The 18,566-nt window shown below is 46.0% G+C and overlaps 2 protein-coding genes across 4 annotated transcripts; both read left to right on the top strand.

Moving 5' to 3' along the window:
• The first annotated feature begins 2 nt into the window (after positions 1-2).
• Positions 3-11,455, top strand: cul1a (cullin 1a). Its single transcript, XM_081723748.1, has 22 exons — positions 3-228; positions 3,201-3,590; positions 4,172-4,349; positions 4,733-4,900; positions 5,006-5,056; positions 5,202-5,292; positions 5,559-5,722; positions 5,895-6,057; positions 6,316-6,446; positions 6,611-6,718; positions 7,091-7,197; positions 7,331-7,379; positions 7,541-7,672; positions 7,932-8,049; positions 8,150-8,226; positions 8,528-8,659; positions 9,026-9,118; positions 9,233-9,280; positions 9,728-9,810; positions 9,997-10,102; positions 10,326-10,439; positions 10,677-11,455. Exons 2-22 carry the CDS (start codon positions 3,451-3,453, stop codon positions 10,755-10,757), a joined length of 2,334 nt encoding a protein of 777 aa, XP_081579874.1. The 5' UTR covers positions 3-228; positions 3,201-3,450; the 3' UTR covers positions 10,758-11,455.
• Positions 11,456-11,590: 135 nt separating this feature from the next.
• Positions 11,591-18,551, top strand: mcm6l (MCM6 minichromosome maintenance deficient 6, like). 3 transcript variants are annotated; one of them, XM_081723746.1, is made up of 18 exons: positions 11,591-12,325; positions 12,405-12,543; positions 12,658-12,804; positions 12,946-13,056; positions 13,443-13,692; positions 14,093-14,258; positions 14,348-14,493; positions 14,750-14,900; positions 15,145-15,286; positions 15,384-15,525; positions 15,630-15,737; positions 16,129-16,284; positions 16,450-16,578; positions 16,792-16,953; positions 17,083-17,197; positions 17,457-17,627; positions 18,015-18,154; positions 18,337-18,551. In XM_081723746.1, the coding sequence occupies exons 2-18, from the start codon at positions 12,449-12,451 to the stop codon at positions 18,457-18,459; spliced, it is 2,454 nt and encodes an 817-aa protein (XP_081579872.1). In that variant the 5' UTR covers positions 11,591-12,325; positions 12,405-12,448; the 3' UTR covers positions 18,460-18,551. The 3 variants fall into 3 exon arrangements, with proteins under 3 accessions (XP_081579872.1, XP_026876973.3, XP_081579873.1); XM_027021172.3 differs by having other exon boundaries at positions 11,591-12,543; positions 17,083-17,191; XM_081723747.1 differs by lacking the exons at positions 11,591-12,325; positions 12,405-12,543 and having other exon boundaries at positions 12,767-12,804; positions 12,946-13,302.
• The last annotated feature ends 15 nt before the right edge of the window (positions 18,552-18,566 follow it).

Genomic DNA, 18,566 nt, shown 5'->3' with positions numbered 1-18,566 from the left:
GAGGTCTTCTGTGAGCACAATCTGACGAAGTGTTATTTTTCCTCTCGATGTAACTGCAGGGTAGCTAGCAGTGGAATCGATAACGAAATCCAGACAGCGTTACACGGGAGTACATTCTTAGAGGGTTGTTTTTGGAATTACGAATTGGAATACTGTCAGAAAACTGTACATTTACTTCCTTTTTTCCTGTTCGTGATCCGAAGTCTGGACGTGCTCTGTTGGACAATGGTAAGACGGCGAACTTAGCTGGCTAGCTTAGCGATCTTGGTTCGGTTAGTTACCCTGGTAGCAAGTTAGCTTGCTATCTTAGCTTAGCTTGTCTTAGCTTAGCTTAGCTAGCTGGTGATTGTGCAGCAAACAATTCAGTGCGACCAGGGGAAGGGGTGAGCTGGTTATCAGAAACGTCCTCAGCTACGACGTCTGTTACAGCTATAACGCGATTTTTCTCGCCGGTATATATTTTTTTTCCTGCCCTGAAAGGTCGTGTGCAGGAAATCTCAAACGGGCTAAAAATAAAAAAATCAGGTTGCTTTTTAGAAGGTAGTTGGGCCTCAATACACCCGGCACCGTTGGCTAACATTAGAGTCCTGTAGTTTGTTAGCTTTAGCGGATAAGTAGCTACGCTAACATTAACTAGCTGGCTGGCTAGCGTTTAGGATCGGAAGGCAAGTAACAGTCCTCCCTGGAAAGAGCCAGCAACGCCACGTAACGCGGTGCTGTAAGCTACTTGGTTCACTCTTGTACTAAGAATTGTGTTTCCTAACAGGCTTAATGTTGGCTAGCTGGCTATACTGCGCCAAATAGGCCGTCCTACGCTGCGACGAGCGCCTGACTCATCCCACCGAATGGAGCAAGTTAGCTAAGATAGGTTAATTTAGTATTACCAAACTAAATAAGTAAGTTAATATTTATATACCGATAGCGTTAACATTACCCAACTATCCACAGAGCCAGGCAGCTAGATGGGCATTTGCTTGTATTGTAATAACTGCCATTAAAGTCATTAAAGGTTAATGTCACGTTTTTGTCTATTCTTAATTGTTAATTGATGGTGGTAGCTGGTAGTCGACTGGCGATTATCCGTCGTTGATCACTGATAAACGCTAGTTATTTGGGGGCAGTTGACCAGGCTTTAATAAATGAGCAAAAGAGATAAAGTGGGGTATGTGAGCAGAGTTGATCGTACAGCTGAATGGCGTTTCGTCGCTAGAAGATAACGTGGTGCAGTGCCATCTCTGTTTAATGCTAGGTTATCTAGCTAGCTAACTTAAATACCTGTTTACCGTTATATGTACAATTTTAAGACCCTTATCTGTAATGGGTATTTTGCAGAATTACAGGGCAGTTCCAAACGAGTGCGCCCTGGATTCGTCGTTCGCAAGGTTATTTGCATGAAAGGACTATTTGGGTATGTGGGTATATGGCACGTGTAAAACAATTCCCGCTTCCTTGAGAAGCATTTAAACTCCTTTGATTTCCACCACCCACCCACCTGAACTGGGCCCCTTGATCTCTCATTGCCCTATTTACTCTGCCATAAAAACGAACAATAACTTCTAATAGTATTAGAATTTGGGGACTGCGTGCGCAAATCTTGTCTTTCAATCAACGGACCTCTGGTGTGCTTCCCAGCAAAGTGATGCGCTTCAATCTAAGGCAGTAAAATTAGGCTGCTTGTTCCATGCAGTGTTCGCATCCATGGCCCAGATTTAGTAGTGTGGTGCTTTGCTGTGACTCCGTTAGGTTCCGCACATGCTGACCATGTCGCCGAGCTTGCCCGACGTGAGAAATGTACGGTTGCGACACCCTTTCCAGGCTCGGAGCACGCCAATGCCTATTTTAAGTTCCCTGCTCCTTGTTCCCTGCTCTCTTAACTGTTGCCATGGATACAAGGAGGGAACCCCGGGAATAGTGCAGCTTCTGTACAGGCTGCAAATGTCTTAGGGAAAACTGCTGTGACTCCTCTTCGATAAGATGACATCAGAAGCAAGGGTGCAGGGCAGGCTGAGTTTGCCTTCTCTCTGGCTTTTTTTTCCACTGTGGAGGCAAACAATTACTGAGGCCATGTCAGGCCATTCCGTGTCATTCTAGACTCCTGAGGCCACTTGCAGTTTCTTTTTCCGCAAGCGTTGTGCTGGAAAACGGGGCCAGAAGAACGTTTGTGGCGGTGACAGCTTCTCGTGATTAGGATGACACCAAACAACTCCAGTCGCTGCATGTGTCTGACAAGATGGTTCATTTGTAGTTGGTTGAATTGTTTTGAGGGTTTCGTTTTGTGTGTGAAAAATGGCAGAGCGTTGGTGACAAGATAGAAGGCAACAAGAAGAGACCCTCTGTTTGCGTGGAACTGATGATTAAATCCCTGCTTCTTTAAGCCACCTTGCCCCAAAATTTCTGTGGCTCTGAGCATGGCTAGCCTACCATAATGTGCACCGTTTAAGTGTTGTGTGCTGAACCCTGTCTGTGTGGAAATGTGATTGGAGCAGTTACTGTTCATATTCAGAACCAGTGGGCTCTGGAAAAGGGGGCTTCTGGGCTCGTCATGGTGTCACCCTTTTTTGCCCCTTTACTTCCCCTCTGCGTTTGACACACCGATGTTGCCGTCTCGGGCACTGGCCTGTCGCCCTCCACAGAATTTGTCATGCTGAGGGAGACATTTGGGTTTCATGCCACAAGAAAGGCGAGTGGAGGTGGCCATGATTCCGACGCTGCGCTCGGTAAACAGCCAGGGCTTCCTGAAGGATGGGGCTCTCCAGCCCTCTCACGCACACGTTTGCATGGCCTACCTCCCCCTCTGTTTTTTTAATATAGACCCACGCTTAATCTCGTCCCATATAAAACACCTCACCTGTCTCGCGACTAGTGTCAGAGTAATTTAATCTCCCCTCCATGTAGTGGAGGGAGACTAGGTCAGAGGTTGGTGTTGTATACCTGTATTGTATTTGTACCCAGCCACATTTACAACTCCTGCACTTTTGACTCTTGCTGTTAGTCCCATCCCCCCCTGCCCAAAATTACCATTTGTAGGATTGAGTAATCTCATCTATTCTAGGACGGTTGCCACATCTAAATTTGGTCACACCTAGTGGTATATGATCATATGCAGATGAAATTCTAAGTATAGTTCCAGGCCCTGTTCGTGAGAAATCCGGAGCCGCCTTGGGTGTTTTTGACTCATCCCGTTTCTCTTGTCCGTGAAGGTCTCTTTCCTGACCGTGACCTGAAAGCATCTCCGACGGTCGCCAGGCGCTGTGCCGCGCGGCTCCGAGCCCCTCGCCTTATCTCCGCTCCGCCGCTGCCTCTGCCCGCCGCGCCCTATGGAAGGCTAGCCTCCCGCTGCCTCGTCGAAGAAAGGGGACGCAAGCAGTCAGACAGCCAGGAGGAGCGGGGGGAGGAGGGAGCATCCGACGTGCAGCAGCAGGGCGCCAAGGCGAGGGGCGGGCGGAGACCATGTCGTCCAACCGGAGCCAGAACCCGCACGGGCTTAAGCAGATTGGGCTGGACCAGATCTGGGATGACCTGAGGGCGGGGATCCAGCAGGTGTACACCCGCCAGAGCATGGCTAAGTCGCGCTACATGGAGCTCTACACGTATCCTCAATTCTAGACACCCCCATGTGCATTTGTGTGTGTGTGTGTAGGTCATGTGCTTTTAGCACATGGCTTTAATCAGTGACATGGCATGGTGACAATTCTACTTAGTCTTTATTTTATACTGTGTATTAATAGTAAGAAGGGGAAAAAAGACAGATTGAATCCTTTGGGGATGATGCTAAAGCCTTAATTTGAGCAAGGGCTGCATGATTTAAATATTTATTATTCCAGCACTGGCCTCGTGACTGAAGTCTTATACTCGTAGTTTTAAGAAGCAAAGTATGAGCTTATATTTGGTTAAAAATGAGGTCAAATAAGACTTGGTCATTATATAATAGTACAAAGTATCCAAATTTGGCTTGAAAGAATATTTGAATATTTTGTGAAAAATGTATTCGATTTGGCCATCAACTTGTATGTTTTGTGTAAACAAACAAATGAGAAGACAGATCGTTGACTGAGCCAATCATTGGACAGGGCGACTGAGAGACTAAGTGTTAATGCCTCCTATCTGATTGGTATTGCACTTGGTTTACTCTGTCTCTGTAGTCTTTAAGGCCTTAATGTCCTGTTTTCAGCCATGTATATAATTACTGCACCAGTGTGCACCAGTCGAACCAGGCCCGCGGGCCGGGCGTCCCTCCACCCAAGCCTTCTAAGAAGGCCCCCACTCCAGGAGGAGCCCAGTTTGTGGGCCTGGAGCTCTACAAGAGACTGAAGGAGTTCCTAAAGAATTACCTGACGAACTTACTAAAGGTATGCTGGTGGTTTTTGCACACCCTTGTTAAGGTCGTAGAATAAACGGTTCCGAAGCGGTTTTATTGCTGACTGTTTAGTTTCAGATGGATTTCTTTGTCTTTGCTTGTTCTTGCATTCATTGGTCTGCTCTGGATTTTCACTCCTTTTCCCCAATGATTTAGCTCATTCGATGTTATTCATAATTTTTTCTGAATGTTGCTTAAAGCGACTTGTGATGTATGACCTCAGTTAACTCTGTTCTCTGTACATGGACTTACTGTACGGCACATTATAGCTTACCTCGCGTACAGAATGGATTCTTTACCAGATAGATGAGTGATCTTGGCTTTCTGATAAACAGGTGTGTCTCTGTCTGTCTGTCTGTCTCCCCCCCCCCCCAGGACGGCGAGGACCTGATGGACGAGAGCGTTCTGAAGTTCTACACGCAACAGTGGGAGGACTACCGCTTTTCCAGCAAAGTCCTCAACGGTATCTGTGCCTACCTCAACCGCCACTGGGTGCGGCGCGAGTGTGACGAGGGCCGCAAGGGCATCTATGAGATCTACTCGGTAAGGCTCGCTCGGGCTCCCGTCGTGCCCGCGTTCCTCACCTCTGATATTTTCTGCCGCTCCGTGCGCTTGCCAGAGTGTAACGTGGACTTTTGCTCTCTCCAGCTGGCCTTGGTAACGTGGAGAGAGTGCCTGTTCCGACCTCTGAATAAGCAGGTGAGTGTGGTGGTAACAATTTGTTCGCTTGTTTTATTGGACCGGTGATCTAGTAAATACAGCTGAAAGCAGATACTGTGTCCCCAAATGTCGGTCCGTTCCACCACAAGTTTCACAAGCTGGTCTTCTCGTCCAATTGCCGCAGGTTACAAATGCAGTGCTGAAGCTTATTGACAAGGAGCGGAACGGGGAGACCATCAACACCAGACTGATCAGCGGAGTGGTCCAGTCCTACGGTGCGAGCTCGCTTTTCCTTTCGTGCACAGACCAGCATTTCCTTCCTTGTTCACCTCTGAAGGTCGAGGCTTTTGCTCCATAGCAGCCCCACACGCCACTGTACCCGGCAGGCAAGAACACGGAACGGCCGGTACAGCGGCGCCGGGAGCTGCCATGCAGCAAACCATGCGCTGACTGGGTGAGGAAACGCATGAAATGTCCCAGTTGTGTTGAGCCTGCCACCAGCCAATGACACGAGGACTCTTGCCTCTGCTTTGCCGTACAGTCGAGCTGGGTCTGAACGAGGACGACGCCTTCGCCAAGGGCCCCACCCTCTCCGTCTACAAGGAGTACTTCGAGAGCCAGTTCCTGGCCGACACGGAGCGCTTCTACACGAGGGAGAGTACGGAGTTCCTGCAGCAGAACCCCGTCACCGAGTACATGAAAAAGGTGAGGTGCGGAGGAGGTCCAACTTACGAACTTACGAAAATGTGGACTTCCATGACCCCAAAGCCCGAGTCGGGAAGTGAAGGCTTGCCATGCCTGCAACTCCAAAACTATGTTAAAAAAAACATATTTTCGTGTGTGTGTGTGTGTGTGTGTGTGTGTGCGTGCGTGGCAGGCAGAGGCACGTCTGCTGGAAGAGCAGAGGAGGGTCCAGGTCTACCTCCACGAGAGCACGCAGGACGAGCTGGCTAGGAAGTGTGAGCAAGTCCTCATTGAGAAGCACCTAGAGATCTTCCACACAGAATTCCAGAACCTCCTGGATGCAGACAAAAATGAAGGTATTGAGATATAAATGGAGCACTGAATGTGGTCTACTCATACGCTATAAGAAGGGAAATTTACTGTTTGGGCTAATACAGAAACACGAACATGGTTCTTTCCAGGTATTTTGACACATTCCCTCCATAAATAAATCAAATGCAAATTGATTACTTATCAATTTTGACCAGTAAGGTACAACATTTGGATGCGTCTGTTTTGTGACATTGCTAATAGATCATGTATCGCTCAGTATAATTTTTCATCTCCATCTCCAGATCTTGGTCGCATGTATAACTTGGTGTCACGGATCACCGACGGTTTGGGAGAGCTCAAGAAGCTTCTGGAAACACATATCTACAACCAGGGCCTGGCTGCTATTGAGAAGTGTGGGGAGGCTGCTCTGAACGTGCGTACTGCGAGTCCAGACACTAAAAACACCCACCTCGTCTGTCACCTCAAACATCTTTGATCATAAGCGCTGGGGTTTTTTTTTTATTGTAATTAATTATATTTTCCCCCCCTTTGATGTGTGTAAAAGCATGTATGTATACAATTTGACTTTTAACACAGGACCCCAAAATGTACGTCCAGACAATTTTGGATGTTCATAAGAAATACAACGCTTTGGTGATGTCTGCGTTCAATAACGACGCCGGCTTTGTGGCTGCGCTGGATAAGGTATTCTGTTCATCAGCGCTCCTTCACTTGGTTGTCTCAGCTTGACATAAATGCTTCAGTACTACTATTGTTGTTTAGTTATACATCACCAACAAAGAACTTTAAAAGAGGCCTGATACTAAACTTGCGCTGTTTTTAAAATGCACATCAAATTCACATACAGGCCTAGGACAAATTATTCATGATTAACAGGTTGTGTAAGTATTGGTTATCAGTGGCTTTAGGTACTGACTGGTTTTTAAATGCTTATAACTTGTGATATGAGCTTTTAAGGAAGCAGTGTCTCTAAATGTGTGTGTAGCTGGTTTGTTTGTTATAGGTTCCATAACTTATTCCTGTTGATCAAAGTTGGCACACTGCATTTCTTGACAGGCCTGTGGGCGCTTTATCAACAACAATGCAGTCACCAAGATGGTCCAGTCCTCCAGCAAATCTCCTGAGCTGCTGGCCAGATACTGTGATTCTCTGCTTAAGAAAAGGTGTGTGTGTGTGCGTGCGTGCGTTAACGTGCATCTGAACATGGTGCCACAATTACTCTTTGTGAACGTAAGTATGGCTGGTTGTCCTGTGTTCAGTTTGGAGTGAGTCTGTCAAATGCTTTGTTCCACCCAGCTCCAAGAACCCAGAAGAGGCAGAGCTGGAAGACACACTAAATCAAGTGGTGAGTTTTAGCACTGCACAATAACCACCTTGCTCATCGCTGGAGTACTAAATGTTGAACTTGTCACTGGTTTGACTAATGTATACACTGTCTTGGGTATTATCATCACAGCTGTAGTTAATTTGTAACATTTGAGTTCTCCCTCTTAACTCCTTTGCAAGATGGTGGTCTTTAAGTACATCGAGGACAAAGACGTGTTCCAGAAGTTCTACGCGAAGATGCTGGCCAAGCGCCTAGTGCATCAGAACAGTGCCAGCGATGACGCCGAGGCCAGCATGATCTCCAAGCTGAAGGTTTGGTGTCACGCTTTTACATGCAGTCATGCGATTAAAAATAGATAAGTGTCGGGTGTCCGTGAAATCTCTGCCACTTTAAATCCACCTCTGCCCAAAGAGACACTCGGGAAGTGTTCGACTGAAAGCAGAAAGGTTGTTGTGGGTGCCCCAATCCCCCCTTCTGTTGAAGGCTTCTCCCGGTTCCTGCAGCGTTTGAGGGTGAGTCATCGGTTTGCACTGTGAGTAACGGGGCGGCCTGTTGTGTCTCGCCCTGCAGCAAGCGTGCGGCTTCGAATATACGTCCAAGCTGCAGCGCATGTTCCAGGACATCGGCGTAAGCAAAGACCTGAACGAGCAGTTCAAGAAGCACCTCACCAACTCGGAACCCTTGGACCGTACGTACGCTCGCAGCTGCGCTGCCGACATCTGGCCTCCCGTTCCAAACATTGGCAGGGCCTCTTGGCCGATCGCTCACGCGGTGTCTCTCTTCCACAGTGGACTTCAGTATCCAGGTGCTGAGTTCCGGTTCCTGGCCTTTCCAGCAGTCCTGCACTTTTGCTCTACCTTCTGAGGTACGGCACACAGCATGGCGTGCGTGGGGGGAGCAGATATGGGCAGACTGCCACGAACGGCATGATATGGTTTAAAATCTCGTTCTCGGGTTCATTTCCTCAACTTCTGGGGGCTTCCCTTCTGGGTGGCATATAGTACCTTTTAGTAATCCGCATCTCTTACCAGAGATGTTTCTCGTACTACTAAGGCTTTTCAAAGTCATTTTCAAATAATGTCTCTTGCTAAGGAACCTGGTTTTTTTTCAGGGCTGTTGTATTTTCTCATTTTTTTTCTCTCTCCCTCCCACACACACACACACAGTTGGAGAGGAGCTACCAAAGGTTCACAGCCTTCTATGCCAGCAGACACAGTGGCCGCAAGCTCACCTGGCTCTACCACCTGTCCAAAGGAGAGCTGGTCACCAACTGCTTCAAGAACAGATACACCCTGCAGGTAGGACGCCCTGTCGGCTCCTGTCAGGATGGCCGTGCGTGGACAGAGGGAAGACGCGGCATCAGGCCTTCACTGCTGCAGAAACCAGGCTGCAGATGGCCTGATCGACGGGGCATCCCGTCAGCCCGCGTGGGATGTGCGAAAAAACTCAAGCGTGTGCCCATTCAAAAAGGACCGTCGGCTCAGGCGCCACACTTTCCAAATCCGACCATAAGTGCAGCTCACAAGCCGAGAGGATTTCAGTTCGTTTTCCTTCTGAATACTACTGCTGCTACTACTACACAGGCTAATGTTGCTAACAAGTAGTGGAAATCGGTAGTCCCGAGACTAAGTGACGAGGTTTGGAAAATGCTTCTCTGCCTGCAGGCCTCCACGTTCCAGATGGCTATCCTGCTCCAGTACAACACTGAGGACTCGTACACCGTCCAGCAGCTGACTGACAGCACGCAGATCAAAATCGTAAGCAGAAGTGATCAGACACACCAGATAACATGACAGTGATGTTTACGTTCTTGTTTATGATTAAAATATAATTCTGAGGCACTGTAATGACACTGTGTGCTTTTCTTGCAGGACATTTTGGTGCAGGTTCTTCAGATTTTATTGAAATCCAAATTGCTGGCAAGTAAAATTTTACCTTCGAATTCCATTAATGGGACAATTCATGCACCTATATTAATGTTGCTCATCATAACTAAAACAGCACTACACAATATAGACAAAATAAAACACAAAACTGATTATATATTCTGCCATTTGATATATTTTGCAACACATTAAATTCATAAGGCGACATTTAAAGACCATTCAGCAATGTTTTGACCAAAATTATTATTGCCAAGGCCAGTTCTGCTGTAACAAAGAACAATAATCTTCTGTGCAACTCCAGCCTGAAGGTGTTCACTACCTGTGCACCTGGCTTTATTTGCATAACTCCTTTGCGTATGTTTTTGTTCGGTAATTAGCAACACTAGCATTTATGAGTGAGGTCTCCCTTTAAGCAACAGAAAAGCACCACAAACCTGTTGCACCTTTACTGCGTGCTGAAGCTGTGCTGTTTCGCCGCAGGTCCTGGAGGATGAGAACGCCAACGTGGACGAGGTGGAGTTCAAACCGGACACGCTCATCAAGCTCTACCTGGGTTATAAGAAGTAAGGGTTCCCATAACACACGAGTGTCTCATGCCCTTTGCTTGACGTTTTATTGGAATTTGAAGCAAAACTGCCCGTATTCTACTTGTGAAAATGACCTCCTAGCCAACTGACACATTTATGTTGATCGTATGTAGCTGAAGTGCTGAATGTTGTCTAACCACGTGACCTCTGACCATTGCACAGTAAAAAGCTGCGAGTAAACATCAATGTGCCAATGAAGACAGAACAGAAGCAGGAACAGGAAACCACTCACAAAAACATCGAGGAAGACAGGAAGCTCTTGATCCAGGTGAGCGCTCACCGCAGCGTACCGAGAAGCTGCTCTGCCCCCTCATCCATCTGCCTGGCTCTACGCCAAAAACAAGTTGCTGATAGGCATAACTTATTTCCTCCATGCCTAACACACTCACCCTCGTGTAAGTGCATCAGATGGCAAAGCGTGTCAGGGGTGTAGGCATGTTGAGGTGTTAGTAATTCCAGGCTGCTCACACCCTCGTTGCACTTCCTGTTAGGCGGCAATCGTGCGAATCATGAAGATGAGGAAGATGCTGAAGCACCAGCAGCTCTTGGCCGAGGTCCTCAACCAGCTCTCCTCCAGGTTCAAGCCTCGAGTCCCTGTCATCAAGGTAAAGAAGGCCTGCAGTACATTTCTGTCCTCTGTTCCAACAACTATCAGCGCGCTTGTCGCGGTATAGACGGCCCTGTGAGTTCGTTAACTCTCCCCCGTACTGTGCTGTGTGGCAGGGGTGGAGTTTCCAGTAAGTTTGGATGGTCCAAAAAAAATTAAACGTGCACACACACGCCACCTAAAGGCACAGAATAGGATGATGCGACTGATCAGAACGCTGCCTTTTCTGTTCCAGAAATGCATCGACATTCTCATCGAGAAGGAGTACCTGGAAAGAGTGGATGGCGAGAAAGACACCTACAGTTACTTGGCCTAAACTTTGTTTGTTTTTGTTTGTTTGTTTTTGCTCCCCTACCCATCTCACTCGCTCTCTTTTTAAGTTGTCTCTTACATAATAAACATCATTCCTTTTGACGTTCGGCCTATGTTGTTGGGAATGTACGGCTGCAGGAGAAAAAAAAATATTTAAAAAAGACATGGAAGAGCAGAGAGAGAGAGCGCATTTGTGTGTGTAAATGACTGTAGCAAGCGTCTGCTGGGCTGGACTTCCCTTTAAACCACCACGGGTGTGTTGGAGCAGTTCGCTACACCCCGCGGCGCACGGACTTCAGCACTGTAAATAAACCGTGGATGGAAACCTACTACCTTTTTTAAATCTTGCGAAAAGCTATTACCGAGAAACCCAGCGAGAAAATCCCCCTTCGTGCTAGGGTTTGCATGCAAACTCCCTATCTGCATTTAAACAAGCAAGAGAATCCCGAACAACCTGAAAAGATAAGGCATTACTAGATGATCTAGGAGCGCTGCCGCGTCGGGGAGCGGCAGGGATGCCAGGACGTTGTTTAACGCGGGAGGAAGAACGTGCAATTTTAGCTGCACATCCAGGAGAAGAATGTGTGTTTGGCCAGGTCGTTAGATGTGTGCTCGACAACATTACCTGCTATCAGAAAACCATTTGTATACTGTGGTTCACTTTTTTAAATGTGGGGTAAATAAAAATTAAACGTTTCCGTATGCCTTCTCGTGCTCTGATGTCATTGGGTTTGCTGGGTGGGTGTGTGAGAGATTAGGTTGACAGACAGGAAGGAGGCACTGTAGACTACGAAGCAAATCGCATGAGATCAAAATCAGATTATGAACATTTTAGATTTAAGAATTATACCTTTTTTTTCCAATTGGATATTTTTAGGTCGCAGAAAATGGCCAATTTCCTGGAAAAATGGGATATCTCATCACCCTAATGTGAACTGATTTAGCAACACCTGAGTGTGCAGATAGTATATAAAACTAATTTATCATTTCTACCGTCTGTAGAAAAACATGGGCTATTTTCACATCGGGGAGTTGCTTTGGGCGCCGTATCTCAACAGCGTATTAAAATAAAGATCATTGTTAATTGCTACAACCAGTATCACATTACTCTCATTTAACCATAGTCTTAAAGGAACAATAAAAGTTTTTCCGACAACATTTTTTCTATAAAGTGCGGCTCAGGTGAGATGAAGAATCAAATTGCTTTATAGTCCTCAAATTAGCCAATTTATGCTGCATAGGGCACATGGAGGCGGACATGTTTGAAAAAGATTTAGTACAGAATCTGACACAAACAAGTAACTAGGTGTTAGTATATTGGCTGCTTCATAACGTGAAAAAAATGGAAGTATTACGATTCTTTTGGGGCCCTGTATTTTATAGTGAAACCTCGGCGAACAGTCAGAAAACAAGAATGGAAGCTGTTTAGAGGATCATGGTATCAGGTGTTTTAGTAACGCGTTTCATTTTTACTCAGAAAGGACATCCACGGAATATTACCCAGTGAATCTTGTGTCAAACCTGCATTTAGAAGCGCAAAATGATGTCCTGTGGCGTTCCTTCTTGAAGAAAGTATGAAGTCCGTAGCCAATCAGGCAACATCACGTCCCACCTGTACATTTTTAATTTAATTTTTTCACCTGTCCTCCAGCGCTGAGTGACTCCAGCGGCTGACCAGCTCTACTCCTTCTGGACATGGAACCTGCCACAGTGGCCACCGCTGCAGGAGGGCAACTACGTGATGACCTTGCCGAGAAATGTCAAAAATTATTTCTCGAATTCTTAGAGGAGTAAGTCGAGTGTCCCCCCCCCCGTGTGGTTTTGTGTTCGAAACGCTTTTTAATGGGCTACAGAAGCGAACGCTAAAACAACGTAATCCATAGACATTTGTTGTGACTATTTAGGTTTCAGGATAAAAACGGCGAGCAGTTGTATTTACCTGAGGCCCAAGAGCTTATCAGGCCGGAAAGAAACACACTGACTGTAAGCTTCGCCAATATTGAACATTATAATCAGCAACTTGCAACCACTATTCAAGAGGAATTCTACAGGTAGGCCTGTGTATATTCTGGAACTTTTGCCCACCACCTGCATAAAAAATAAATTAATTAAATCACATTTTCTGTTGCGCCGATGGGAGCGTTTATACTACTGAGCGTCTACAACAGTCTCGATAATGTCTTTCTCTTCAGGGTATATCCATTTCTTAATAGAGCAGTGCGCCACTTTGCCCGTGACCAGGGCAATATCCCACCCTCTAAAGAATTCTACGTGGCTTTTTCTGACTTTCCGTCCAGACAAAAGTAAGCATTTACCTTCCGGATTGTTCAGTTTCTCAGACCAAGATTACTCCTAAGCCTACAGTTAAAATGACTTTCAGTGGTGAATCGTCAGGAAACTCGGCCTTGGATTGTGAATGAGTTCAAGAACGCGATTGGTGCATGTTATAAAGAAACTTTAAAATATTTATCTCCAACTGGTATGCATTATCTACAGTCCTCAATTATTCGAGATCTTGGCAGAGGCACTTCCCTGGACAAGTAAACGTTGTAAGTGCAAATAGGAGACGAAGAAATCGGGATATTTCAACACGATTGATTGTTTTATCCGAGTGACTTTGACATCTTTATCGTTTTTATTGTGGTTTATGAGCGTAAAGTCCATATGAGCGTTTTTCCTCTCTGTCCAGGATCCGGGAGCTGTCCACGGCGCGTATCGGCACTCTGCTGCGCATTAGCGGGCAGGTGGTGCGCACGCACCCCGTGCACCCGGAGCTGGTGAGCGGAACGTTCCTTTGCATGGACTGTCAGTCTGTGATCAAGGACGTGGAGCAGCAGTTTAAGTACACGCAGCCCACCATCTGCAAGAACCCCGTGTGCGCCAACCGACGCAGGTTCATGCTGGACACCAACAAGTCACGCTTCGTCGACTTCCAGAAGGTAACCGGAGTAACTGTTTAAAGTACAGTAACCCATACTGAACCTTTTTTATGTATATGCTTTTGTTTAACAATGCAATCATAAAATATGAATAAAACCCACAAAGAAAGGAGACAACAGAAAAAGGGCACTGTTAGTTTAAAATGGCAAGAACAAGTAAACTTTTGCATTAGTTGTAATTAACCCAGGCTAGTCTGAGTGATTCCTGGCTCAACACAACCTTTAATATGGCCTTCTTACTTGCATTCAAAAAAGCCATCAATAAACATCTCTGTTGTGCATTAAAAGTAAATTGGGAATTGGGAGCATACTTTCTTAGAGGTTTGCATACCATGTAACACTTGAGCGCACTCTCTCTCTCACACGCAAGGTGTGTGTGTGTTCATTTGCGCTCTCTCAGGTGCGCATCCAGGAGACGCAGACGGAGCTGCCGCGAGGTGCCATCCCGCGCAGTGTGGAGGTGATCCTGAGGGCAGAGGCCGTGGAGATGGCACAGGCTGGAGACCGCTGCGATTTCACCGGGACCCTCATTGTGGTCCCTGATGTGTCTGCCCTTGCTCTCTCTGGTGTGGACCATAATGCTCTTAAGTGTTAACTATTATAATGTTCCAACAGATGTTTGCAGAAAATCCTTATCATGCGTGTGGTCCCCCAGGCACCAGGGCTGAAACCAGCAGCAGAGTGACAGGAAAGGAGGGCTTTGACACAGATGGGATCCAGGGCCTAAAGGCTTTGGGTGTCCGTGAGCTATCCTATAGGCTGGCTTTTCTCGCCAATCACGTTGCACCCACAAACCCCAGGGTGAGCGCAAGTGATCACTGTAGAATCCTCAACCAAACTAACCTGGGCTTCCTATAAAGTACTGTCGTACAGAATTAACTGTTGCATTTCCCACATTCGTGACTATTCACCTATGTGTTGGAGTACCGTTATCAGATGTTAATCATCTTGGTGTAGGGCCATGTTAAGGTTGTCTTTGTGTTTATGGAAATTCAGACAAAAGCACACAGCGCTAATGGTGTTTTAGACCACCATTTCATGGACTTATTTTGTTCAGTTTGGAGGCAAGGATCTACGTCTGGAGGATCATACAGCAGAAAGCGTGAAGAACCAGATGACCGTGCAGGAGTGGGAGAAGGTGTTTGAGATGAGCCAGGACAAGAACCTTTACCATAATCTCTGCACCAGCCTCTTCCCCACCATCCACGGTGGGCTCTAGGACTCGGTCTGTGTGTCTGCGTCTCTTTAGTGCTGGAGTTTCCACTCCCTTTTAATCCTATTTTTTTGTAGCTACTCTGTAGAAACTACCCCTGAACCCCTAACAAACCTAAGATGTAGATTTTCTTAAGGATGGAACTCAATCATAAATCTCCCAGACACATCCGAGTTCTGTTGAATGTATGGAGATGTATTTAGGATTTTCCACTTGATGACTGAGGTAACTGCCAACAGGAAATGATGAAATCAAGCGTGGAATTTTGCTCATGCTGTTCGGTGGTGTCGCCAAAACGACTATGGAGGGGACGTCTCTGAGAGGAGACATCAACGTTTGCATTGTTGGAGACCCCAGTACTTCCAAAAGCCAGTTTCTCAAGTAAGAGTAATGGACAACTGTGTGCAATTGTTAAGAATGTGAGGGAGCTTTAAACTGCTTCAATGAAAACTACATATTTGTGTGCTGTATTCCCCAGGCATGTTGAGGACTTTGTCCCCAGGGCGGTGTACACCAGCGGGAAGGCCAGCAGCGCTGCAGGTCTCACGGCCGCTGTGGTCAAGGACGAGGAGTCTCATGAGTTTGTCATCGAGGCCGGCGCCCTCATGCTGGCTGACAATGTAAGCAGCCAGCACTTATGGATTTTGGGGGTTTCTTCAACCTTTTGGTGCCTGTGTATCTGCTTTTTCTGGGGTGTTCTGAAGCATAAATGACTTCTCTTCAGGGTGTGTGCTGTATTGATGAGTTTGACAAGATGGACCTGAAAGATCAAGTGGCCATCCATGAAGCCATGGAGCAGCAGACCATCTCCATCACCAAGGCTGGGGTCAAGGTATGGCATTGTCTTAGCATCCCTGAAGATCCAGGAAAACCTGTTGGGCACAGATGTCTAAAGCAGCACTCTCCTTTGACTGCTGGCATGACTTGGCTAACGAGTTGTTCTAGCAAAGAAAATTGCAATGTTTGTGCTATGACGATACAAAATTGAAGCCCAAGTGCCTTATTCTAGACTGTTTTCTGGTGTTTGTTTTAATGTCCCAATCTGGAATGACATTTTTAATGCTGTAAGAGCAGGCAGACATGCAGTACGTTAAGTTGCTATCCACTTTTGTTTTATTGCTCATTTGCTGCAGTCACCTCAGACTTTGGGAAGATGACAATTGTCAATTTATTGTGCAAGCAACAGTGCTAACATTTTCGTTCTTGCATCTGTACATATTCAGGCTACTCTGAATGCCCGCACCTCTATCTTGGCAGCAGCCAATCCCATTGATGGTAGGTACAACCGTTCCAAGTCCCTGAAGCAGAATGTCAACATGTCTGCCCCCATCATGTCCAGGTTTGACCTCTTCTTCATTGTGGTGGATGAGTGTAATGAGGTGAGCTTAACTCCTCTCATGGCTTTGCCAAAGGGCTGTCTGCAGTACCTCTATGGGGTATGTTCCTGGTGTCTTAAACTGCGCATTCAAGATTAGTTTGGATCTGAATGCATCAAGTTACCCTTTATTTTGAGTGAGTAATATGTATGTTTCTTTAATTGTCAGGTGACAGATTATGCCATAGCCAGGCGAATTGTAGACCTCCATGCCAGAAACATGGAGTCAGTAGAACGGGTCTATGCTGCAGAAGACATCCAGAGATACATAATATTTGCCCGGCAATTTCAGCCAAAGGTGAGAGGGAATCTACTCAACAGAATTTATTTATTTATTTTTAATCTTTTTTTTTCTGTAAACAATTAATTACAATATAACATTATGCATTTACCCACCAAATTTGAACATTCCGTGTTCATCACAAGTTCACAGTACACATTCCCATCAGTTGGGATGTACGTGTATACTGTCTAGTCTTACCCGTATTACCCCATGTACATATTGCCCTAGATCACCCCAGAGGCGCAGGATTTTGTGGTGGAGCAGTATAAGCGGCTACGTCAGAGAGATGCAGGTGGCAACACTAAATCAGCCTGGCGAATCACTGTGCGGCAGCTGGAGAGCATGCTCCGCCTCTCAGAGGCAATGGCCCGCCTCTATTGCTCCGATGAGGTCAGAGAAGCTCCTGCCAATCTCTTCATACATTGGGGAGAAATTCAGCATTTTAAACTGGGATTCTAAATTACTTAACAGGGTTGTTGGATACTAATGCACCCTGTGGAAATGCACCCCTCTCCCCAGGTTCAACCCAAACATGTGAAGGAAGCATTTCGTCTTCTAAATAAGTCCATTATTCGTGTTGATTCCCCTGATATCAACTTTGAACAAGACAACAATGAGGATATGACTGGTAATGGTATCTGCAATTATTACTACATATAAAAACAAAATGAATTCATTGCCTTCACACAATGGGCAACAGTAGAACACATGGGTAACACCAATCACTGAACTTGCCTAATGAATGATCATTTCTCCTTGAGTATTGATGCACCGGTCATTCATTTTCACCTTGAAAAAGGCACTTCAGTGGAAGAATGAAATCAAAGCTATTTCCAAGTGGATGAAGGGCCCCATAAGTGGTGTATGCTGAAGCCCTGGCCATTTCTCTCCAGATTGGAACGAGCCATTGGCTGGCAACGTGGCGGGCCAGAACGGGGTCGCCGCTGGGTCGGCGGAGCCAGGGAGTAAGCTGGCAACGGCCAGGCCGGCCCTCCGCATGTCCTTCGCAGAGTACCGCTGCCTCTCCAATCTGCTGGTGCTTCACATGCAGAAAATGGAGCAGCGTGAGTATTGCTGCCCTGTATTAAACCCCCATTCCATCTTTGGAGATTAGTTGCGCTGCTAGATTTTTAACCTGTTCTCCAGGTCAAACAACCAGCTTATCAAGGATCACGTTTCATTAATTAAAAAACAGGTTTCTGGCCACAGATTAATCCTGGTCCTGGACTTAGTCGGAATGTCTGTGGGGGAATTTACCATTTTAAATGTATGAGTAATCTAAAAAGAATGTACAGTATGTTTGGAACTGGCAAAAGTGGATTGAAACACCATCGCTCTAATCATGTCAATATTCAAGACTTGAACTCTTTTTTAAACTTAAGCTCAATTACAACAACTTTTATTTAAAAAAAATTTTTTTTTTTGGTTGGTTTATTTTCTATTGTTCCTAGTGGATGAGGAGTCCTCTGTAACGAAGAGTGAGCTCATCAACTGGTACTTGAAGGAAATTGAGAATGAGATCGAGTCAGAGGCTGAACTCATTGCCAGGAAGAATCTTATTGAGAAAGTATTGCACAGATTGATCCATTATGTGAGTATGCTAATACTTGATGAACTAATGCATTTCATTTTGAAAAGAGACCAGGAAATGCTTTTCTGACTCTAAGGATTTCGGTGAGTGGTTGTGTGTGGGGTTGTTTGTTTGTTTTAATATAACCATATTCAGCTGGATCTTGGTGACTAGTTGTAATTACCCCCTCCTCTTTCCTCCAGGACCATGTCATCATAGAGTTGACAAAAACAGGCCTGAAGAAAGTTACTGATGAGGAAGAGGAGCCCATTGTGGAGGAAGACCCCTTCCTAGTGGTCAATCCTAATTACGTATTGGAAGACTAGAGGAGTTTGTTTATGGTCTTTTTCACCTAGGGTTTGCTATGTTTGTTGTATGGTTTGTACAGTATTTATGAAAATAAACTTCTGAAATGTTGGCTACTTTTGTACTG

This window comes from Electrophorus electricus, chromosome 11 (assembly GCF_041902795.1).
Source record: "Electrophorus electricus isolate QZ-2024a chromosome 11, ASM4190279v1, whole genome shotgun sequence".
NCBI classification, from domain to species: Eukaryota; Metazoa; Chordata; class Actinopteri; order Gymnotiformes; family Gymnotidae; genus Electrophorus; species Electrophorus electricus.
This window is presented reverse-complemented; position numbering and strand designations above follow the sequence as displayed.

Coding starts and splice junctions, on each gene's coding strand:
- cul1a (XM_081723748.1), top strand. CDS start 3,451: ATGTCGTCCAACCGGAGCCAGAACCCGCACGGGCTTAAGCAGATTGGG. Junction 4,350..4,732: donor ACCTGACGAACTTACTAAAG/GTATGCTGGTGG, acceptor CCCCCCCCCCAG/GACGGCGAGGACCTGATGGA. Junction 6,058..6,315: donor GGATGCAGACAAAAATGAAG/GTATTGAGATAT, acceptor CTCCATCTCCAG/ATCTTGGTCGCATGTATAAC.
- mcm6l (XM_081723746.1), top strand. CDS start 12,449: ATGGAACCTGCCACAGTGGCCACCGCTGCAGGAGGGCAACTACGTGAT. Junction 13,693..14,092: donor GCTTCGTCGACTTCCAGAAG/GTAACCGGAGTA, acceptor GCGCTCTCTCAG/GTGCGCATCCAGGAGACGCA. Junction 17,198..17,456: donor TGAGGATATGACTGGTAATG/GTATCTGCAATT, acceptor ATTTCTCTCCAG/ATTGGAACGAGCCATTGGCT.